Source organism: Epinephelus lanceolatus, chromosome 12 (genome assembly GCF_041903045.1).
Source record: "Epinephelus lanceolatus isolate andai-2023 chromosome 12, ASM4190304v1, whole genome shotgun sequence".
Classification (NCBI taxonomy): domain Eukaryota; kingdom Metazoa; phylum Chordata; class Actinopteri; order Perciformes; family Serranidae; genus Epinephelus; species Epinephelus lanceolatus.
Genome location: NC_135745.1, coordinates 37,151,255 through 37,176,304, shown reverse-complemented (window position 1 = coordinate 37,176,304; position 25,050 = coordinate 37,151,255). Strand labels below are relative to the sequence as shown.

The following is a 25,050-nucleotide window of genomic DNA, read 5'->3' as shown; positions in this document are numbered from 1 at the left end:
AGTGATGATCCCACCAGTTTGAACATGCTGGAGAAATGATAGGTATGGTAGAATGGAGTCTTTGTGGTGAGCATCACAGTAAGAGAAAATAAAAGGTAAAATTCATCCAGGGTGATGTATTATTTTATTTTATTTTATTTTACTTTATTTTATTTTGTTTTGTTTTGTTTTGTTTTATTTTTAATTTTATTTCATTTTACTTTATGTTGTTTTATTTTACTTTATTTTATTTCAATTTATTTCATTTTATTTCAGTTCATTTTATTTTATTTTATTCTATTTTATTTCATTTTATTTTATTCTATTTTATTTTTTTTAATTTTATTTTGTTTTGTTTTGTTTTTATTTTACTTTATTTTCTTTCAATTAATTTCATTTTATTTTATTTTACTTTATTTCAATTCATTTTATTTTATTTTATATTATTTTGTTTTATTTTATTCTATTTTAGTTCATTTCATTTTATTTTATTTTATTTTATTTTTTATTTATTTTATTTTGTTTTGTTTTGTTTTTATTTTACTTTATTTTATTTCATTTCATTTTATTTCATTTTATTTTATTTTACTTTATTTTATTTCAATTCATTTTATTTTATTTTACTTTATTTCAATTCATTTTATTTTATTTTATTTTATTTTATTCTATTTTAGTTCATTTCATTTTATTTTATTTTATTTTATTCTATTTTATTTTGTTTTATTTTATTTTATTTTATTTTATTTCATAGGGACAATACAATTTAACATAGTTCCAATACAGAGTATGAGACTGACGTGTTACACAGAGCGTTTATAGCTATTGCTAATTTTCAGCTCTTCTCCCCAGTTGGGCTTTTACATGTAGACCTAAAATGTTATAAATATATACAGTTTAAAATACTTAAATTTAGATTTACGATATGGTATTTTACAGTTGCCATCCATGCTGCTTCTTGTTACTCTATTAGTGTCTTGTCTTTGAATAAATGTGGAAAGAGGCTCTGGGGAAACAAAAGTTACAAGTGCAAATAAAAAGCAGAAAGAAGGGGCAATTTGTAAATTTGCACATACTGTACTCTTTTATTGTTTGCTTATTATTATCATTTGTTAGCTAAATTGTTCATGTGTGTTCTTGTTTGTAATAAATACAAAAAAATATTGAATTATTTTTTCGGGGGCTGGCACCAGGAGAAGCTTGCCTAGGGTGCTTATTGAGGGCAAAATGAGGGCCATGATTCCAGTGTGTGTTTTATCTTTTTAAGGGATGTGTGCATTAAAGCATTAAACGATGTGGAGAGACAATTTATACAATACTGTCCGACAAAACAGCGCTTGAATTTCAGGCAGGCAGTCATCATGAGAATTGCAGAAATGCCTCTACGTGTCAAGTAGCTATACAGATATCATGAACCAGACGTGAACTGAGACATGTGTCGCTTCAAAGGAGTCTGTCAGCCAGCGCGCTAGGGATCATCTTAAAATATGTGTGTGTGGAGGGCGACAATCTCGCCTGTGTAATATCAGAGAAAGATGCACTATAAGCTTCTCCGGGCAGACGCTGTAGTGCTACTGTGCTATTTTTAAAAACAGAGCTCTGAAAATAATTAGCATTGTTCCTCGCAAGCAAAATTAGTCCTCCACCCTGTGCTCTTATAATAGCCAGCAGTCTATGTAAAGATACAGAAGATGAATGAGTGATGATCGACTCCAAATATAACAACATGATTTCATAGTGTAGTTTGCAGGCTTCCTCTCTTCACACAGCTGCCACAGAAAATAGTTTTCCTGTGAAAAGATGGTTGGATTTCCAGCTGGCTTTGGGATGATTACCACAGGTGGGGCTGTGAAATGATGATTAATTTTACAATCAGCTTGTCTGAGTCTACATTTGGGTTACTTGAGGAGAATGACAGAAGGCTATGAGGCATATGGGTGAAATTTATAATCACAGATTAACTTTTAAGATGGCTTTTTCAAGACGAGAAATTGTTTTGGCCTGAAATCCAGAGCAGGCACGAAACAGAATTTGTTGTGATAGTTTGAGGAATTAAATAACTGGGCATCAAAATCAATTTGGTGTTCATCCAGCTTTTTGCTCTGTTGTTGGGTAATTTCACCGCACACATTAAAGCAGCTTCAACTGCATCTGCACACTGCTTTGTTCGCTGATGTGAAACGCATCGTAGCATCACTTCAAGTTCTTTTCAGAGTTTCACTGAATTTAAGTGTTTGCACTCGCACAGTACTTAACGTTTCAAATATCTGTCAGCCACAGATGGTTGCCAATTAAAACATTCACACAAATTGAATCTATTTCCCCTCGTTACGGTGACATCTGTGAGACAACAAAATGACATTTAGCAGCTCCCAGTTAGAGATCCAGCACTCTGACACACTGTGAACACACCAGCCCACATGCAGGCAACAGTCTGCTGTCACTTCGAGAGTCGCAGACAGGACAGGACAGTCAGAGTTTGATGACTAAGTCCCTTCACACTCTCCGTTGCCAACCAGCACTCAGGGCGAATCCTTCACAGGAAAAGTTTCCGCTCCGCTCTGATGCAGATTGATAATGAGTCCTTTCTCAGGGGCAGGTGGACCCTATTAATATGCAGAAGTTTTCAACACAAGTAACCTTTCCTCCAGGGCCCATCGTCAAGTTATAATGAAACATGATGAATAAGGTAATCAGCAGTAATCACAGAAAAAAGGTTAGGGTATATAAACATGTAAAATAACCTCTACCAACTTTTATGCTGTTAGATCTACCAGCAAAACAGCAACAGGGTACAAGTCATTTTCAGTGGAGGCAGGTGACATGAAGCTACAAACTGATGCCTAACCCTTGTCGCTGCTGACAGGTGCTACAAATCAAGAGCTCAGCTAGCTTCACCTTTTTTCAGCGCTGCAGTGACGAGGTGAAACATCAACAAATCTATGTTGTTTCTAGCTCCTTATTTAGCATCGTTAGCGGACACAATGCTAACTTGGGGAGGTGAAATTCAGCAGTGATCAAAAGCATGGATTTTTTTTGACCAAATACAAACTTTAGATGATGCTCAGTCAAGGTGTGTTGTGGCAAGTTGCAGACACACAAGCCCAGGGTGATAGATTGCAGAGCACGGTGTTAATGTATCTGGTCACACCGTTGCAGTGTTGCCCATAGTGTGAACACAGCTTTGGAAAGCAACGTTTAAAGGTGACACTTTAATTCCTCACACTTTTTATGTAATCGAAAATGTTACTGTTGCTACTGTGTGCACTTTTGCATTTCAGAAGAGGATAAAACCATTTTGGACACATTTTCAGAAATGGTGTCCAAGCTTCAGGCCTCTAGCGACATTGTTGTGGCTGTTTCAACGTACCAGAGTTTTTAGTCCACTTAGTTTGTGAGGTTTCTCAGTTTTGACTCGTGTTTCCTTTTCTTAAGATCCACAGTGCTCACATGAGGCAGGGAAAAAGGCTAACAAAGTTTATCGAGAATCCAAAAAAGAAACAAAACAACAGGCCCAGTCCTTCCAAAATTGTATCATGTACAATCCGCTACCGACTATACATCCTGTTTCTATATATTCTCATCATATTACCCATTATTATACTTCAACACTGCATAACATGGTCAAAAACTTATTACAACTCAAATCAACACAAACTTTACATCATCTTTTCCGCATGATGTTGTCCACAATCTCCTTTTGTTATGCACACTAAACTGTCTTACAACACAACCCCTGGCATAAATAACTTGTGCCTATATTCTAACACATAAATAAAGTAAATATAAACATACCTTTAGGATAGTCCACCACCATACACTACTCAGAATATACAGAAACTGCTGTGTAAACTTAAATATCGCCAAAACCTGTATGATATGTCATATCAACGCACAAATTGGCTCTTACAGGCATGTTTCCCATTGACATCTTGAACTGACATTTAAAGGCCAGTGTTGCCTTGTAGTCTGATTGATACAAGACTTTTTTGCCCTTTTTTAAAGGCGCTGTATGTAAGAATGTGACCAAAACGGTTACTGCACTCAAATTCAAAATACTGCCGCGAGTCGTGTCCGCTCCCCCTCCCCTACAGATTTGAGGTTGCTGGACAGCGGCACGCTGGAGACTGATTTGTTTGGCCACAGGCGGCTGCCGTGGCAGGGCCACGTTGCTGCGTCCTTGATCTTCAGCTTTCCAGCGGACTGTTCGAGCAAGTCCGACTTCTCTGCTGCTAACGCTGCTGCCGGGATACAGTGGAGGAGGAGCCGGCCGCTAATGCTATGTACCGGGACACTGCTAATGCTTCTTGCCATCACAGAATTTGTTGTGATAGTTTGAGGAATTAAATAACTGGGCATCAAAATCAATTTGGTGTTCATCCAGCTTTTTGCTCTGTTGTTGGGTAATTTCACCGCACACATTAAAGCAGCTTCAACTGTATCTGCACACTGCTGAGACTGATTTGTTTGCCCACGGGCGGCTGCCGTGGCAGGACCGCATTGCTGCGTCCTTGATCTTCAGTTTTCCAGCGGACCGTTCGAGCAAGTCCGGCTTCTCTGCTGCTAACGCTGCTGCCGGGATACAGCGGAGGAGGAGCCGGCTGCTAATGCTATGTACTGGGACACTGCTAATGCTTCTTGCCGTGCTGCTAACGTTTCTTTCTTAAAAAATCAGTCGGGTTGATGACCCACCTGCACATGGGCTACAATGTATGATCGAAAATGAATAACAGTTGAAAGTATTCAAAATGTCCATCCCCGTCTAGCTATGATGTTAGTTAGCCAACTTTGGCTAAAGCTTACCTGTCGAGGAGAAGAGTAGCCACTTCGACTTCCGATTTCAGATTCTTCTCCGCTTTCAACTGTCTCCACCGTTCAAAAGCATCTCCTATATAGACCCTCGCTTTGCCTCGAGTTTTGTCTTGGCAATTTCGGGAATCATTACGAGGTCGTTTGGGTTTAGTCGCACCGTCAGCCATTGTAGCTCAGTCGTAACTGTAACTGATGCTGAGACTCTACTGACTGTGTGACTGGTAGATGGCGGTGGATGGCGCAACAGGCCAAAACACAAATTCAAAACATAAACATGATTTGCAGGCCGTAAAATTTTTTTTTAAATGCGAATATTCTGGCTGTACTATTGTTGTCGGTGAGATCAGTGTGTTATATGAACATTAGACCTCAGTCTCTGTGACATATTAGGATGATTTTACAACTACTTGCTTTAGATTTCTTACATATAGCTCCTTTAAAGGCCAATGTTACCTTGTAGTCTGATTGATACAAGACCATTTTTTGGCCTTCTAACAAGGCTACATAGCGCTAATTATTTACCGTTGGTAATTTCAAGGTGAAGTTCTGGAGAAAGATTCATTTCCAGGTTGTCAAGTAGCCAAACCACTAGCCTAAAGAGTTGGTATATGAGATCTGGAAATGAGACTCAACAGTCAACTGTCTTTCTCCAGAATTACATACTGCTCCTTTAATATATACAACCCATCGTGCTGTTAAGGTTGTATTTCACTCGACAAGTGGAAGCTAGCAAATTTGGCTGAAAGTGGAAGCCTAATTTGCTAACATTAGCACTGATTCTAACAGGACGTTAGCTTTGGTTTATGTTAGCAGCTCTCACACTCAGTGCTGTGTTCGCCCTGCAATTTATAAAGAAGGGGATCTCACTAGGGTCAGCTGTCTCTTTTTCATTGCTTTTTGTCCATAGAAACAGAAATTACCATGGGCACTTTATGGACACTATGGACACTTTATAAACACCGTAGCTGTTTGCTGTTTTTTGCACATACAATCACTTGCACTAGATGTGCTCTCTTTAATCCACTGCTCATTTTTATTCACTTCTCATTGTTATTATTATTATTATTATTATTACTTATCATCGTTTGTTGTATTTTTGTACTTTATTTTTGCATGCCTAGTTTTTTTTAAAGTTTTTTTTAAGTTTAAATTTTGAAATTTTTTATCTTTCTCCTTGACTGCTGTAACACTGGAATTTCTCAATTGTGGGATCAATAAAGGTGTATCTTATCTTATCTTATCTTATCTTATCTTACAATTGGCCCTAATGCATGCTATTGTGCACATATTATCTCGTCACATGGTCAGAGACTTGACATTGGATAACATGAACATATATATTACTCAGTGATCATCATTGCAGATCTGTACATCACAAAAAATACCAAAGAAAATAATAAATTAAGAAATTATTAATTGAATATAACAATTTTAATAGTTGATTTATAGTTATAGATTATTTGACTCATAAAAAAGTTGATTTATAGATAGATAGATTGATAGAATAAGCATATTTTACTGTGTTTTTTATTGTGATATGGATCCCCCTGGGTCTAAAGAATGAATTATTATTTTGTCATATATTTTTGTTATAGATGCTATCAAGTGTTTTACAAATAAAGAAAAAATAAACATGACGGAGATGAGAGTTCTTTGAACACAGGCATATTTCAAGGTGGCAGTCACTCATAACGACCCATTCTCCACCCAACGCATTGTTGGAGGGTCCCTCTCTCTGTGGGCCCCAGTGCAACCACACCACCGGCACTGTCTATATTTACACTGCTGATTTGAATGATGACACTGGGTAACATACGGAGCACTTGCAGCAAAAAGAGCCGGTTACCAACACTAGCCAGCTGGTTAACTGCTTATGTGGCTGTTGGAGTCGTAGTGATATTGTGATTTATTTTCAGTTCCCACCTACACAGATATTGGAACAATTGCATTACAGCACCAACATCTTCAGTCCAAATATTCATGCCACCTGGAGAACATTAATGTAGGAGGTGCTATCACAGCAGAAAAGTAGATTAATCTGAACATTTCTTCTTTTTTGGTGATTGAAATTCTGACCACATCAAAACACAAGTCAACACAAACACGGCTGATATATGTGCTGAAGTATTTTTATTTCAGTTCAACTTTAAACCTCGCTCTCAGTCCTGTGTACCAGCTGTCAAAAAGGGAATACAAGTTGACCTGGAGAGAGGGTGACAGGGTCTTGATGGTTGCAATATATCCTAGAATGGCTCCTCACCAGCTCCTAACAGGACATGTCTCCACCTTGATCCCCATGAGAATGTACTCGCTTCTATTTTGAGTCTCTCTGCTTGACTGCGCTGCCAGTCAGTTAGAGAACGGAGCACACTCTCTCTTTTTCTTTCTTTTTTTTTGCTGCTGCAAGGCATTAAATTTGAATGTTTGATTAGTTTACCGTAAAAGCATTATGCAAAGAAAATGTTTAAGTTGACTTTGGCTCAGTCGTCCTAAATGTCATTTAAAACAAATTCCTGAGAGCTGATCTGATCAGGCACCCAGTAATCTTTTTTTTTCCTGCTTCATACATGCTGCTATAAATAACCTGCAATGACTGAAACGCTTCTTTTTCTCTCTCTGTCACAGCATCCTGTTTGCAGATATCGTCGGTTTCACCAGTCTGGCCTCCCAGTGCACAGCCCAGGAACTGGTTAAACTGCTAAACGAGCTGTTTGGAAAGTTTGATGAGCTTGCCACAGTGAGTCCATTTCCCTTCTTTGAACACGTATCCCTCAATTAAAACCGCTGCTGGCATGAAAAGCTGCTCTTTTTCTGTGTGTGTACACTTTGTCCAAACTTTGACACGGCAAGGATGAGTGTGTGTGTGTGTACTGCTTTGGCCACAGGCTGCTGGCACATGCCACTATTGTACCAGCTTAGCATGATGTCACTGTGAATACTGGAAGCCCATATGATGCATAATATGATTATCCAGTGCTTCATTTGAGGAAGAGTTGACAGACCTCTTTAATCTAGGCCAGATTTACCCAGAGCTAAACCTCGCGTCCACTCCGGTTGTGCGAATGAACTGAATAAAGGCACCACTGAGTCCTACTTGTCCCAATCTCTCTCTTGGTTCACATGTTGAAAAAGATTTCAGCTCTCCCATCTGTCAATATATCACTCTTTGTGATTTCAGCGCTGAAAATCCGCTCAACTTTTGCCGTGAATTTGACCGCTGCGGTTAATCTAGTCGCTTTGGAGTGTGACGCTATCCATGCTGGTGTTACAAAATCTTTTAATCAAAACAAAAACAAAAAACACACAGCTACCTTGATGTGCTTTTACTTTAAATTCTGGTAGTCGCAATCAAAGCACATGCTGCAGAAAAGCTATGACATCTCTCCCTCTCGAACACTGCAAATTTGGCTGACACATGTATTTTTGTTGGTGAGAAGGTTGAGCCCCTGAGCCCCTGCAGATCCCCCTGCCACAGCCTTATCTACATGTAATCTGGCCTCTATTACTTACACTGGGCACATGCCCTTGTCAAATCCATTAATCCACAGGATTACAACTAACCCTTTTATGCTTTCATAGAAGGTTTTACTTGGCCGGTGTCGGGGGTTTCTATTTTTAACTTGTTTGTTTACACGCACAAAATTAGAACCGACTAAAAAGAGAGCGTCTCTCATTTAACTTGCAATTGTCAAACAATTGTCATTGCCTTTCCAATTAGTCTTGGATCAGTTGCTCTACCTACCTCTTGCTGTTTTGCATCAGCTGTAGTCTGAATGTATTCCTGGGAAAGTTGCATTTTACCCCGAGATGCTATTAGCCAAAACAAGATGATTCCATGCATGGGTGGCTTATGAGACAATAGGCCCCTGGGCACAGACATGCAGAAGGCACCACCACCGCTCCTGTATCACAGCAAGACACAGACTTCATGGTTGTGTAACCTCATTTTATTGTTTTGAATCTTTTTGTAGTCATTAGGCATCTCTATTGGGTTTTGTGTCTCTGTGGTGTTTTGTGTCCTTTGGTAGACGCTTTGCTTCTCTTTGTAGTTGCTTTGCATCTCTTTGTGGTCATTATGCAATCGGTCTCATTACGAAGTTGTCCAAATCTGATGCTTTGGCAGCATCAGACACACACAAAAAAAAGCTGTCCTTTAACATTGGCATGACATGCAGCCAGTTGCTGTCATAGTTTAAGGGCACCCGGTGGCATCAGGGTACCCTGGAAATCCAGAGTTCTCACGAGAGCACAATTTGAATTTGCTCAGCGAGTCACTCTGGCAACCAGTAATGATGCTCATTACCCATGCCGCTGGAGCCGAGCTGCACCAATCACATCTGATATAGGCGGGCCAGAGGCGAGCTAAACAGATGACGACAGCGCTGCGACGACCAAGTCCAGAATCAGTCAGTAAACATTGCAAGATGGCTACGGATGAACACCAGTTGTTTGAAATGGCTTTGGCCGCTACAATGAACGAGTTAGACTTGGCTTTTTCTCTAAAAGAGGAACAAAAGACGGCGCTCGAATCTTTCATTTGCAAGAAGGACGTTTTTGCTGTTTTGCTGACCAGATACGGCAAGAGTCTAAGTTAGCTCCACTGGTAGCTAAGCATATACGTCACCCCATGTATTGTTCTGATTGGTCGTAGTGTTATCCAGTTGCGTGCAGTGATATTTTCAAATGCATGCTTGGTGCCGCCCCTCGAGTTGGGCCATTTGCATTACTCATAGCCAGACCCTAAATCTTTCTAGATTTGGGTCTGGATTTCCAGGCTAGCGTCAGGGGGAATCAGGCAGGACAAGAACAAAAGTTAAGGCAGCAGAAGTCCGAGTAGGGTGGGTGGGAGGAATGGTACATGGGTCCAGCAAACACCGACCTTCACCCGGGAGAGCGGTGTTTGTGTCCCAAACCCTATTCTTTTTTCCTAAACCTAACCACATGCTTTTGTTGCGTAAACCCAACCATGTACGTTTGTTGTTAAAGGACAAAAAACATCAATTCACAGTGTTGTACCGAGGTAGTGCATTTATTTTGAAAGAGACTGTATGTAAACGGTACATTTCCTGTCAGAATGAAAGTGTATTTTGAAAGAAGTCAATGCATGTAACAGGCAGAACTTGACACGGTGTCCAGAATGTCAACAACCAACACACCCAGGGTACCTTGCACCTCGTATCTGGATGTGGAAGGACACAACCAAACGTCGATATGTGACTATATGTTTTGTAGTCGTCTCTCTTTGTATCTCTTTGTAGTTGTTTTCTGTCTTTGTAGCTTTTTTGTCTCTTCCTGTTCAGCATGTGTTGATTTGAGTGACATTTTGCAGATGAAAGCCAAGGAAGGGCCCTGACACTTCAGGCCTGTTCATTAATCCATCCATGATCCCATGCATTACAACACACTCAGAGACACACTCTTATTTATAAGTTAAGTCATGTCAACAAGTTGATGCACTTGAATTTAAGCCCTTTCCCCCTTCATTTCAAAGATGCTACAATTCATTTAGCTTCAACTGATACATTTTCACTTTCATCTCCCGAAGCGTTTTGGCTCGGAGGAATGTTATCTTGAGCTACTTCAATTCTGTTGTGATTGGAGCTGTCTCATTCTGTGGGTTACAACTGGTCTGATCTCTGCTTGGCTGCTAGCTGGGAGCCTCGTGTTACACTGAAAGGCTGTCCCCAGCCATGAATCTTGTCATCAAATGTTCTAGCCTTGCCCTGACCCAAAGCCCCACTCATTCTGATCCACTTTGGCAGGAAGTGGCAGTGCCAGTGACTCATAGCTGTGGTCACTGTGGGCACGCAGACTCTTCTCGTTCCATACGAAGAGCGGGCGATGCCACATGGCCACTGGGCATCATCTCATAATACCATTCCAGCACCATCCCCACACCACCTGTCCACTCTTTGGACTTGTCAAGCTGCATGGGAAGTGGGCCAGGAACGCAGTGTACTCCTAAAGTGCTGTTGTAGTAGACTGAGTCTCCTCTCCTCTCCTCTCCTCTCCTCTCCTCACACCATCCAGCCAAAATGCTAACACAATAGAAGATAACACAGAGAATATGAACTAGGCAGTCTCATCTCCTTTTAACCTCAGCTAACAAACTCAAACCAGCCTTCTGAATTTGACACATATTCCCTTTCACACCTAATCTTAGACGTTAGATAAAATTAGACATTTTTGTGTTTGAGCATTTAGGAACATGTTGCCACTTTTCAACCTTATCTGCATTTCAATCATCACAAATGCTCACAAAAGGAATGTACTATTTCCGTTTACCCAGAGAGACGGCCTTTGATTTACTCAATTTCAATATCAAGCACTGACATGTTATCTCCTTACAAAATTGATATGTGTTAGCATGTTAGCGCACATGGAGCAACATTAACATTTATTGAGAGTCATGTTTTTGGCCCCCTGGCAAATGTAAGCTCTTGTTTGGTCCCCATTAACCTCTAAGGGAAGCATCTGTCTTTTTAGTTGCTAAATGCTCTACCATGTTCACCATTGCTGAAAACAGCTGCCTGCTGCTGGAAAGGAGGTTGATAAGAGCAGTGAGAGCAAACCGAAATGGTCTGGTTGCAGGACATGAAACCAAAACAAACCAAAACAATGAGCTAAAAGATGCTAAAACAAAGATATGAAAATATTTATTAGGGACACTCTAACTGTACGTTCAAACCAGAAGCTTCCAAAGAGGCAAAGTCTCTCACGGATGCCCAAGAAGCACGACTGTTGAAAATATTTGTGGCAGCTTTGGCCGCTCTAGTTGCTCATCACGTGAATCATTGAACGTTCGATCGAGCTTGTCAATTAAAGGAGCGGCAAACTAGACCTACCAACTACCTCCGCGACGCGGTGCCAAGCCCCATTCTTTTTATTTTGGTCTCTGTAACCGAACAGCGACATATTATAAAGGACTGAGTGGGCGCGAACGCAAGTAATCAGCTTCTCGATATCCATTGTCGGAACAAGTGTGCTGTAGGAACCAACGTTACACGGCTTGTTCTCTGGGACCTGCTTCATCGAAGCACGTCAGCATTCCAATTGGTTGTCACCGAACTGCGTCAGAGCTCATAACCATAAAGTAAAACCAGTTTTAACTCCCCTTCGGACCCGCTCCAGTCGCCCAAGACGCGTGGCTAACGACCAGGTTGCCCAAGTCGCCCAAGTCGCCGGGCTCTCATTGAAAATTTGGAAGCTCTGGTCATTGTTAGTTTGAGCGTACAGTAAGAAATTTGCTTTTTCTCTGTCTGACTGTGCTGCATTAGCTTTGCAAGCTAACAGTCAGTAAGGGATATAATAAAGCAAAAAATAAATAAATAAAAACTCAACTCAGTGGTCAGGTTTGGACTTTAAATTTGGTTGCACCAGCATTTATCAAGTGTGTGACCCTATCCAACGTTGATCATCACCAGCCACCACAAGTACAAGACGGTTTCCAACCTACAAAAACAAGCCAAGAGTTTACTGCTGGCTCCCACTGTTGCACATATTGATATGAAGGAATAGGAAAAGAGAGCTTGACGGTTTGACTTCACTTTACTATTGGTTTTAATGCACATGTTCAGGATCTGAAATTAGCACCCTCCAAAGGCGACAAAATTCTTGGCAGTGGCGTGTTAAATTGTCGGGCCATCTGCCATTTTGGCAGACAAAGAATGATAACAACAGAAAGACATGCCGTAACTGCTTTATAAAAATACTATTGGCCACAGAACCTGATTGACTTTGATTGTCAGTCAGAGTTCATAGAATTCTAACCAATAACCATCAATAAAAATATGTGTTTACTATTACCACTACAATCAACTTCACTACCTCATGTGTCAGTTTTGTCTGAAAGAGTAGCTCCAGGTGTAGCAAGTGTGTGCCGGCCAAGCAGAGAGAGTCAGTGGATCAGCAACCTGGTCTCACTCCAAACTCGTCAAAATCCGGTGCATGGGCAGTGACTTGTCAGACACTGACGACAAAAGCTGTCCTTTAACGTCGGCGTGATACAGTCACGTTATAGTTTAATGGCGCTTGGTGGCATCAGGGGGAAACGCAGTGGGACAGGAACAAAAAGGGCAAAGAGGGCAGGTGGGAGGGGTGGTGGATGGGTCCAACAAACACCGACCTTCACCAGGGAGAGCGGTGTTCATGTCCCATAAGATTCAACCACGTGCTTTTGTTGCCTGAACACAAATGTGTGCGTTAGTTGTTGGTGGAAAAAGGGTCAATTTGCATTGTTGTACTGCTGTAGTGCGTTTATTTTGAAAGAGACAGTATGTAAACAGTAAATTTCCTGTGAAAACAGAAGTGTATTTTGAAAAAACAGGCATGAACTTGACACGGCGTCCTAGAATGTCAACAACCAGTGCACCCAGGGTACCTTTCACATTGTATCTGGACATGGAAGGTCCATGACCAAACATCGGTATGTCACGAGGTCGGAGGGAGAATGTGTTGGGATCAGAGCAGACAGCTGTTAGCAATCAGAGCAGAGGAGAAATTAGCAGTTAAGTTGTCAAGTGGTGGGAAATGTATTACCTTTTAAATGATTTTTAATCAATATCAGGATCTTTCCCTTTCCTTAACCAAAGTGCTTTTGTTGCCTGGAGTCTGGACATGATCCCACCAATCTGGTGTCAAGTTCAAGACGTAAAAACTACTGTAAACAATACTCTCTCCATCTTGGCCTGTGCCATATTAAGTAGGGGGTAGCTTGAAAATTGAAGTTTACAGGAAACCCACTCACACTGATCAGTATTTGCAGTCTGATTCCCGACACCCACAAGAACACAAGCTGGGAGTAATTATAACTCTTCACCACCAGGCTGAGAATCTGCCGACATCGGGCGCAGACATCTCAGGAAAGCCTTGAGACCGTTATCACGACCCAAACTTGGTCTCTGTTATATACACCAGACTGACACACAAAGCAGCGACATAATTATTTCATACATTGCTGAAGCTGTGCACTCTGTAGAAATGGTCCAAAGTGGGCTGTGGGCAAAAACATGACAGCTAGATTTTTTAAGTGGATTAAATATAGGTAACATTACAATGATTGTGGCAGTGTTTTTAAGGAAAGTAAAAGAACAGGGAGTATTATTTCAAAGATGGATGACAAGGATAAAAAATAACACACCAACTGGTCACTCTATAAACACTTCTTCTTCCTGGCTGAGTTTCCAACAGTCTGTCCGGCTCCCCAAACAACAGCTTCTGTTGTGAGAGGGACTCTGTGATTAATTTATGGTCGCTGTGATGCTATATAACATTAATAGCTCTGGACTGAATGTGCTTTTGTGTCTGCCTGCATATGTGTGTGAGTGTGTGTGTGTGTGTGTGTGTGTGTGTGTGCACGCGTGTCGTTCACCGTTTCCATGGCAGAGTTTCACAAAGCTTTTCATTCTTGTCTCTCTTTTCTCTCCTCTCGCAACACCTCCCTGCATCGCAGCTCTAAGACTCCTCCGCTCCTTGTTTCTCAGCTTTTTGATTGACATGCAGCAGCCTACTTCCCTCAACTGTGTCTTTTATGCCCCGTGGTTCTCTGCACTCTCTTCCTCTCTCGTGTTTCCATTTTTAGGATGGCTCAATGATGTATCTATCTCCTGCCTCTTACTTCCTCGACAAGGCAGAGTTCCCTTTTCATTCACACATATATGACTGTGAAGGGCTCACAGAACAGCCTGCATCGCATGTGCAGTGTGTGAATGCACGCTGGAGTTGACATACTTCATTGCCATATTTGCATCCTGAGTCTTTTTACCTTTGTTTTTTTTTTTCAATAACAATTCACCCAAGCATATCTGACAATCAGTTGTCAGATCTATTATTCCCTGGTTAAACATTTTACTGTAAGAACTCCATTAACTGGAGGAAGTGACAAAGCAAAGACTCATTTAGTCGTGAGCAACGTGAGGTGGTGCAATTTCAATTCTAATCTCACTGTGAGAAACTAGTTCTTGTGAAGATTCCCAAAACAGTGGGAAAAAACAAACTACAAACAATTATATTCCTGATGAAAGTGCAATTCTGCAAAAAGTAAACTTTTAAAAACCTTTTCCAACTGCTTCAAAGATGTGATCATTTGTACATCTGCGGGGTTATATAATGCAATATCCTACGCCAAGGAAAATATAACAAATACAACTGCTTAGGATGCTAATAAAAATGTATTATTTTTAAATTAGGCACAAGGACTGTTCACTGCCCACACTGTGACAGCTGCCTGCCAGAACCTAAAGTCTGGCTGTAAACACAGCTCAAATAACCCTGTTTGGGTTTGTCTCATGAGCAGGTGCAAGGATCACTGTCAAGTCCTGCAGTTTCCCTCAGACGCCTGTGTGCGAAAAACTGTGGACTGAAGCAAAACCCAAGTCAAACAAGCCAGCTTGAGATCCCGATGGGGGAGTACTTGAGAAAAAAATGCTTCTGTTTCAGGAGAAAAAAAGGAATCATGATGATGGTTGCCCTCTCAGTGAGCGTACCATATAGCACTTGCACATGAGACTCACATGAGGCAGATTAAAAAAGGACGGTCAAAACTGAAGCAGCTGAGGCCAAAATATCCTGACTTTTAGTCACTATAGATCCGTTTCCAATGAGCAGTACGGTTCAGTTCAGTTTCCGTTTCCACTGTGAAAAGTTGTGGATGGTACCAATGGAGCCGTTCTGTACTGTCCCCATTTTGGTCCCCCCTCTGTTGGGGTACCTAGCACACAGATCTGGTACTAACAGGTGGAGCTGTGAACACTGCAGTCTGATTGGTCAGTAGAGGACGGTCACTCTGCTCAGGGCTGAGTTGTGGCTGGTTTTGAGGCTCATGTAACCACTGTTCATACTGTGGAGAGTTTTATTAGTGAACAACAAAAACTATGAAATGAAAGGATGTTTTGCTGCCTCTCACAGCAGCTGGAGTCTGAGAAAAATAACCTAAATTCACCGTGCTGACTGCCGGTGACTTTTAAGGTGGAACATTAACTTGTAATGTTACTCAATGCATGAATTGATGACGTGAATCCATCAGCACACCTTAAATTTCACTGTGACAACTTTGACCATTACTCTAGTTTTTATATGACATACACTCTTAGTAATGTGTGGATCTTAAAGCGTTTATATATATGTATTAATTTTGACCGGATTATGTGAACTACATATATTCTAGTCCTCACTTGGAGGAAAAAAAAAAGCGTTGCGGAGCATTGCACCTGTGGGCTCTGACACTAAACCCCTGAGCTTTCCTGAGAAGGACTAAATGCATAAACATTCTAATTTTAAATATCCCAGAGAGACTCTCACTGCAGCCTGTTTTATTTTGTTCCGAAAATGTCAGCGTGTAACTCAGTTCTGTGGACAATAAACGAGGGGCAAACTTCTGTGTCACCGGTGATGAGGAAATACAGTGAGCGCTGGACGGAGCAGTGAGTAAAGGAACTGTTTGCAGTGGAAACACTTGGGTTCTAGATACCATGTCTGAAGGGTTACTTTTGGTTCCAAAGGTACCATACCAAAACTGTTTGGTGGAAACAGGACTAAATAAGGGTCAAGCTGCAAAAGCATTGGATCCTACACTTCCCATAATGCATCTGTAGCATTTTTTGTTAGACCTTTTCCAGCTTTTAGGCCCTGTTTATCAGCTACAGATATTTTTAAAAATGGATATTTTCCCCTTTCACAACAAAATTTTTGTCCACACAACATGTTGTTTACAATAATCTCTGTCTACAAAAAATATACATTTTCAAAAATATCTCTATACGTGCAGACAAGTTTGTATAATGCTGCCTTTTTTGGTTGAAAATGTGTATTCTCCAAACCCACACAGTGGTAACTCTAAGGACATAATTATGACATTATCAGGGTTATTTTTCAGACTTGACAAAGCTGGTGCCACAATAGAAATTACACAACTTTCATACCCATTTTATGTGTAAAATCAGCCAAGAATTGATTTGAATTTTAATTTGGAAGTAATAAGCTGCATATTTTTTATTTTTCATATATTGGAAAAATGTTATTGAATCATTCAGTTATCAATAGCTTGTTAGTTTCAACACAGTTCCTACGCATTGCTCATATAATTTCATAGAAAATGTTCTTTAGGTGTTTTTTTAATATAATGACAAGAAAAGCTGACAACATAAAATAACAGTTTAATCATCTCACTGTCATTGAAGGTCTCTTGAGGTCACACTGAATAGATTGATAAAAAAATATTATGTATTTATGTTTAATTTTGTAGACACTGACGTAATTCATATTATCATATTAAGCTTCAGAAATTCTGTTTTCTGCACCATTTGCTTCGGAGAGATGTTCTTTTATGTCATTATCTTCAGTGTATGATGGTCATATCTGTTGCATTACTCACATACATGTTACTCCAGTTCAGATGTATCTTAACAGCAGCCACATATTTTAATCGGTTTTTAATATTTAATCTTTTAATCATTTCAAGAAAACAGTGTTTCCAGTTCCAGTCAAATGTTCAGAAACACAGTGCCATCTTTGTAAATTAACCGCTCTTGGATGCTGAGCATTTGTTATTTCTTGTATCACATCTGTTAAATATATCTACATGAATATGCTTACAGATCTCCAACACCCGCTCGCTGCAACCCACCAGTTCATGGTGGGTGGAGGAAGTGTTGATATATTATTCATTTGTTGCTGCACATAAATTAAAGCATATTAATTTAAATCAATAAGCGAGCTGGGTGACAAAAATGGTAATATCCAGTCAGTGCTCGCTTGCAGGCAGAGACGGAGAGAAGTCAGCGGAGCAGGGGGAATGTTGAGAGAACTTCTGTATGCATTCTTAAAGATTTTGCCAAACAGTGGGCCCTCGCAATGAATCATTGTCGGCCTGTATCGATGTAATGTTGACATGAAATAATTCAAGCCAAGGTAGGAAAATGTTTGTTAGATCTCTGTAATGGCCTAATATAAAATGCATAAAATAGTGTGATTGCTCAATTAGAATTAAGACAAGTGTTTCAACTCTGCTACAAATGTACATGTTCAAACAGCTGCAGAAGAGCAGATTCAGGGACAGACAGCAGCAAACACACATTGTGTCTCATGTCCTTTCAACCCCCCCCCCAAAAGGCTACAGGAGTGGAAACCCTAATCTTTAGCCCCATCAATAATGTGTACACAGCACTGATCTTTGTCTTTGTGTGGAAGACAAAGCACGGTGTGTACTGCTCTCTCCTTTGGGGACTTGTAGGAAATGAACTGCTACTCTCAGCTGGCTCATCTTTTCCTTCATAATCATTTACTGAATGTTCCCCTTCCCTGTCTCTGTGTCCCTTTTTGTCTCTCTCTCTCTTTGTCTGTGCGCACTGAAGTGTTTGCTAATTTGCATCTCTGCAAGGATACGGGTGTATTGTTTGTGAGGTGCCTGGTATAAACCCACACCACACCTTTTATATATTCTGACCTCACTGAAAACGTAATGTTAGTGATCCAAAACAGTCATCTTAAAAGGGCAGTTCACCACCAAATCAGAAATACATAGTCTCCCTTCACCTGTAGTGTTATTTATCCATCTAGAGTGTTTTGGATATCGGCTGTAGAGATGTCTGCCTTCTCTCCAGTATAATGGAATTAAATGGCACTCGGTTTGTGCTCTGAAATCATGACCAGGTTACTCAAGACAATCCACAGACCTTGTTGCGAGCAGTTTCATGTAGGAGGTGTCAACATTATAACCATGCAGACAAAAGCATGCATCTACTGCTAGCTCACCTAGCACCACTGAGCTAGCTAACATCACAGCTCAGTGAGGATGCTATTAAAGTTTACATCTCACACTGTCATGAGTCTAGTCTGATAAACAGCACTGCAGGTGAAGGGGAAAATATGTGTTTGGGATTCTAAGGTGAACTGTCCCTTTAAAAAAAATGCTGTGCTTCCTTTAATGACAACTGTAAATAGGTGTCATACTTTACCTGTCCCTAATTCACTGTACCCATCTTGACCACCCAGATTGCCCACAATGCTTCAGTCACATGACGGTGGTAATCCTGCTTGGGACTGAATCAGCCCCTATAAGCCCTCACAGTGCAGATTAGCACAGGAAAAGTACAGAGTAGGAGACTCTGTAAGTACCAGGGCTTTCCCCTGCTTCCTGTAGCTTCAGCCATGTCTCACTATAGCCCCATCTGTTGCTGCTCCGCCGTGACCTGAGTAACCCTGAAGAGATCTCACTGGCCCTGTTACTGTAACAGAGAGTTTTAGTTTCACATAAAAATGGGAGACACCTGCAGAGGATAGCATAAAGTGTCATCTCACAGGATTTCTCCAGCAGCTTCATGACAATAACACTGCATTTTGTCTTTTTTGACCTTTGTGACTGCTTGGTTTTAATATCCATTCCAAGGTGTCCATTTAAAATGTAGCTGTGAACAAGCCTCATCTTGAGTATGATGGAGTTAAGTAACAAAAAAACTTTCAAGCTAAGATATTTTGATGTTAATTTTAGAACTGAGCTCATCCCACTGACCATAGATTTGATGCTTTGTATTTTAAGACAACATAAAACAAGATGACACTTAATTGCTCCCCAGGAAAGAAACCGATGAAGCAATACAGCAGCACAAGAGACAAATGAAGGAGTTACATAAGAAATAAGTTCAGAACCAAAAATATATCACATGGAAAAGATATATCAGATTTAGAGAGGCACACACTACAGTCTACTCAGGACAAGTGTGCATAATAAATACAGTAAACACTGTGTTAGTTAATAAGAAATAAGTAAATAATATACAGTCACTGGCCATTTTATTAGGTACACCTTGCTAGGACCAGGTTTGTGTCATAGATTCAACAAGGTGCTGGAAACATTCCTCAGAGATTTTGCTCCATATTGACATGATGACATCACACAGTCACTGCAGATTTGTCGACTGCATATCCGCAATTTGAATCTCCTGTTCCACCACATCCCAAAGGTACTTTATTGGACTGAGATCTGGTGACTGTGGAGGCCATTGGAGTACAGTGAACTCATTGTCATGTTCAAGAAACCAGTTTGAGATGATTTGAGCTTTGTGACATGGTGCGTTATCCTGCTGGAAGTAGCCATCAGAAGATGGGTACACTGTGGTCATAAAGGGATGGACACAGTCAGCAACAATACTCAGGTAGGCTGTGGTGTTTAAACCATGCTCAGTTGGTACTAAGAAAATCTCCCCCACACCATTACACCACCAGCAGCAGCCTGAACCGTTGATACAAGGCAGGATGGATCCATGCTTTCATGAAATCCAGACTCATCAGACCAGGCAACGTTTTTCCAATCTTCTATTGTCCAGTTTTGGTGAGCCTGTGTGAATTGTAGCCTCAGTTTCCTGTTGTTAGCTGACAGGAGTGGCACCTGGTGTGGTCTTCTGCTGCTGTAGCCCATCTGCTTCAAGGTTGGACAAGGTGTTGTTGGTTCAGAAATGGTCTTCTGCAGACCTTGTTTGTAACCAGTGGTTATTTGAGTTACTGTTGCCTTTATATCATCTTGAACCAGTCTGGCCATTCTCCTCTGACCTCTGGCATCAACAAGGCATTTTGACTCACTGGATATTTTCTCTTTTTGGGACCATCTTCTGTAAACCCTAGAGATGGTTGTGCATGAAAATCCCAGGAGATCAGAAGTTTCCAGACCATGTCTACATGCCTAAATGCATTGAGTTGCTGCCACGTGATTGGCTGATTAGCTATTTGCATTATGAAGCAGTTGAACAGGTGTACCTAATAAAGTGGCTGGTTAGTGAATATAGATTAATATGTGTATAGTTACATGTCATAAATCTGATATATAATGGCATTACATGTCAATCTAAGTACCTAATTGATCTCAAATCATTTTGATTCCTCATTTAAGATCAGTAGTTATTATTTCAATTCTCAATTCAATATTCAGGACAATATTTCAACATAAAATCTATCCTACAGAAAAACTACAGGGCTGCTTAACACTCTGCAACATACCTCTCTCTGTATTGCCTCATTTATCTGCTACTGAGTGCTTTTTCCTGTGTATAAGATTCTGTTTTACATAAACAGCACATGTGCTTTAATGTCACTGCTCACTTCGAGAGCATGACCACAGCATGCAAAGCTACATGAGGCAAATAGTTGCCGCGAACGAGCCCTAGCTATCTCTCTTTTCTGAAACTCACATGGCTGGCATGTTAAAAATAGAGCATCCGTCTTGTCTCGTGCCCACCGATATGCATAATTATGAGTCTTTGTGCTCCTCATATGTGTGGCCACTGATCACATCACCTCCACGGAGACAATAAAGGGTTATGAGAAGGCGTCTGCGGTAACCCACTCTCCCTGGTAAAATCTCTGTCTGTTGCTCATATCCTCTAATAATGGGTTATATTTGTAAGCTGCCTTTTCATGCTGCCGCTTATTGTCCCTAAAGAGTGAGAGAGTGACTCACCTTATTCCCTAAAGTGAGACTGATCCGTTGATTCAGTGCTGCATTGTTGGAACCATTTCTGTGTTGGTGTGAGTTTGAAGTCTCGAGAGCTTGAACGGGATAATGAACATGCAGCACAAATACCGGTCCATGTGGAGATCCAAAACATGATCATATATGTTGTCTAACTGTTTTTGTATGATTAGTTTATCTGACTTTTTTTTTCTTTTATTGACCTATTCTGTCTCTCTGCCTGTATTTATTTGACGACATCAATATCTCCTATTCATACGAGTCTTTTGGGTTGGGTACTGTAACTCTGTTGCATTCAACTGTCTCTGTGATCGGTAATTTTGAGCTTTAACACAAGTTGTTGATGGTGACATACATATGCATGCTGCTTTATGCTTTATGTGTTAGCCCCTCTTCCTGGCCAGACACACCAAACCCATGTCTAAGAACTAGTGGCAATGAAAGCCGGCTGTTGCGTCACATCACATCGCCTGTGTCTCGACCAAGAAGCTGCACTTGAACACACCACAAAGACTACAGCCAACTAGTGTTGTGTCGTTCACGAACGAATCATTCAAAAGAACGAATCTGTTGAGTGAACGTACTGAACTGAATCACTTCCGGAACTGATTTGTTCATTTCTCAGTTCAGTTGAGCTCAGCAGCGAGCGTGCAGGCTGGTAGCGGAACTGCCGATTCGATCCGTTCGAACGATGAATCACTCGCGAGTCGTGGGGAAACTAGGGTGCAGGGAGGGACTGCCTAACGAGTGACGAATCACTCGGTGAATGAATCACTTGGTGAACGACGTAACCCCGATCCCTGAGTGATTCAAATCATTTCTTCTCAGCGATACACTTTCATAGGGAACATTTTCTCCAAACAAGCTATCGATGAATGAATCTTTTGAACAAATCTTAATCAACTGATTCTAGTGATTCAGTAACATCTAAAGAACTGCTTTGCCCATCACTACAGCCAACGGCCAACTAGCACGTACGTTCTGTGCCTGCATGAGAGAAAATAACTCTCCATAACAGTGGGTGGCGGTAGTCTGTATTCGGCATTCAAAAACAGCAACAGAAAGACTGATAGGTCATAGATAGATTTAAGATGCTAGTTAGCCAGTTAGCACATTAACAACACAAACCAGTGTTGAAAGAACAAAGGATATGTGCCATGTGCTAGCAAACAATCACACAAACAATGTCTGCTAAAGAGCTTAATGGCTTAAAAAAGTTTATTTCTCACACCTCTCTGATCTCACACCTGCTCAACTTTAATTGTTTATTCCTCTTTCTTCTGTTTCTCTTCTCTCTAACTGAGCTGAACTGCCAATCAGAAATATATCTCTCACCAACTGGCTCCGCAGGCTCCGACACTGATGCAATATGCTGAATTAACTGACACGGGCTGACTAGTGCCAACAGTGCAGGACACACCACAAAACTAGGGCGACAGACGCTTATCGACAGCCTGATATTGAGTGATGGCCCAGTGTTGGCTTGGTGTGTCAGGGCCCTAAGAAGAAAAAAGAGGGACTTAAAGCCATAGTTTAACCTTTTTCTGGAATACACTTGTTTTTTTTTTTTAATTAATTCAGAAGATTTTTACCACTTGCACAATTATATGCTAAATATGAAGGTAGCATGAGGACTAGACACTACAGAGAGTTATGTGCTGGAGTATTTATCAGCCAGGAGTGGTGAGCGAAGAGTGCTGTCATCACTTCGAGGTTGCCAGGCAGGCAACCTGTGGAAAGTTCCTGCTCCCAGCCAAGAAATACTCCAACACACTGTCCAGCACACACACACACACACACACACACACACTGTGAAATCACATTTTCACACTTTCGTTTTGTCATGGATTAAACAAACGATATAAGATATTAATCGGTGCACTTTAGCTAACTGACTCCCAAAAAAAGCATTCCTCTAAAAAGTTTTACATCACCACTGCTATTTGTTTGAAATTTTAAGGCGTCACATATTTTGACATATTATAAACATTACAGAGTTGTGATGAAGATGTTCCATTTAAAATAATGAATGAGGTCATTTTGAGAAGCCATAACTCCTGCAACCATAAACTCAATCGACCTTGGAACTTCCAGAAATGGATGGCTTGAAGCTACACTTACAAATTACACTAAGGATATGGATCAGTGTAATGGATAAACTATAATTAAATGTCAGAATTCCTAACTCAAGCACCACTGCTCTCAGACACCACCGGTGCAACTTTGATTAAACTAAAAAATGATGCCTTTTCGTACTGTTTAATAATGATTTTAACACTAACTGAGCTGACCGCAATGATTAAAGGTTGATTTTTAGGGCATAGGTGCTTTGGCACTACTTGTTTAGGTAAAAATGATTTTGTTACTGACTGGCTCATCTTTCTTTTTTGATTGGCAGGAGAACCACTGTCGTAGGATTAAGATTCTGGGAGACTGTTACTACTGTGTGTCTGGACTGACCCAGCCCAAGACGGACCACGCCCACTGCTGTGTAGAGATGGGTCTGGACATGATTGACACCATAACGTGAGTGTTCATATTAGGTTGAGTCTGTTATTTTGTAACTTTTTAATAGCACTAAATTAGAAGTATTTCAGTAGTGCAAACGACAGATGATCTAATCCTTATCTAGGCTCTCTAAATAGAAGCTAAAGAAATCTTCCCTTCAGTCTTCATTCTATTCTAAACTCTGTTTAACAGAGTCCATGTTATGAGATTTCCTTCAAGTAGAGCAAACTGCAGCCTGATCGGCCATGTGTGCTGCGAGTGAATTCTAGCACTGAACATCTGAGTGAGCAGATGTACAGTTGGCTGAGAGGAAAAAAGACTTAATGGGGAAAGAAAATAAGATATTTTATCGAGCTTGAAAGAGCTTGTTTTCCTCGCAAACCCTGCACAGTTTGGAAGTATGGTAAAAAAAAAAAAAAAGACCAAAAGAAGTGAGAGATTTAGGTGCAGCAGAAGATTTAATCAGAAACTTGACTTGACTAGAAGCCTGTTAATTAAGATTAGACTTTTTCCTCAACACTGATTAAATAGGAGTGCTCAACTTAGCAGTCTGTTTTGTTCATTGTCCATTTTGAACAGTGTTTGTTCCCTTTGCACTCCGTGACCGATTGCCACATCTATTTACGCATTATGCTACAGTTTTATATTATTTAGTTTTATGTATCTGATCTCAATCATCGTACATGGAGATTGTTTTTATCACAGTTATAGTAAAAAATGTTGGTTAAAGAAACACTGATAATTGTTTTTAAAGTGACAATTCACCCCAAAATCAATCATAATCATAGAGATGTCTGATTTCTCTCAAAAATAATGAAATTAGATGGCGCTCTGCTTGTGGTGCTCAAAGCCCCAAAAAACAAAACAAAACAAAATTAAATTAAATTAAATTAAATTAAATTAAATAAGATAAAACAAAATAAATTAAATTGAATTGAATTGAATGCAATAAAAAAATTAAATTAAAAATAAAATAATAATGAAAAATTCTACAGCAATGTCTCATGTTGTGTATATAGAGTTTAGTTTGACAGACAAGTATTATTTATAGACATGTATTATAAGTCTGTGAATAGGTCTTCAGTCAATAACTGTACAGTGCTCGTCATCATTAATTCAATCATTCAATTCAATTCAATAGAACTTAATTTATCCCGAAGGAAATTCTTCTGTCAGAGAATGCCTCAAATTACAGCGACACTAAGAACAGTAACCATAATTTAACGTTCACAACCAGTAACAACCAGCAGGTTCCCCAGGTCAGGGTCACTCACTGGTTCCAGTTTTAGAAACAA

At 40.3% G+C, this 25,050-nt stretch overlaps 1 protein-coding gene across 2 annotated transcripts in view; it reads left to right on the top strand.

The window, feature by feature from the left end:
• Window positions 1–25,050, top strand: part of LOC117272452 (adenylate cyclase type 1-like) — a 58,614-nt gene that overhangs the window by 13,430 nt on the left and 20,134 nt on the right. For both annotated transcript variants that reach the window (XM_033651388.2, XM_033651389.2), the window contains exons 4-5: window positions 7,414–7,525; window positions 23,646–23,773. In XM_033651388.2, the coding sequence (XP_033507279.2) occupies window positions 7,414–7,525; window positions 23,646–23,773 (240 nt within the window). The remainder of the gene's footprint in view (window positions 1–7,413; window positions 7,526–23,645; window positions 23,774–25,050) is intronic.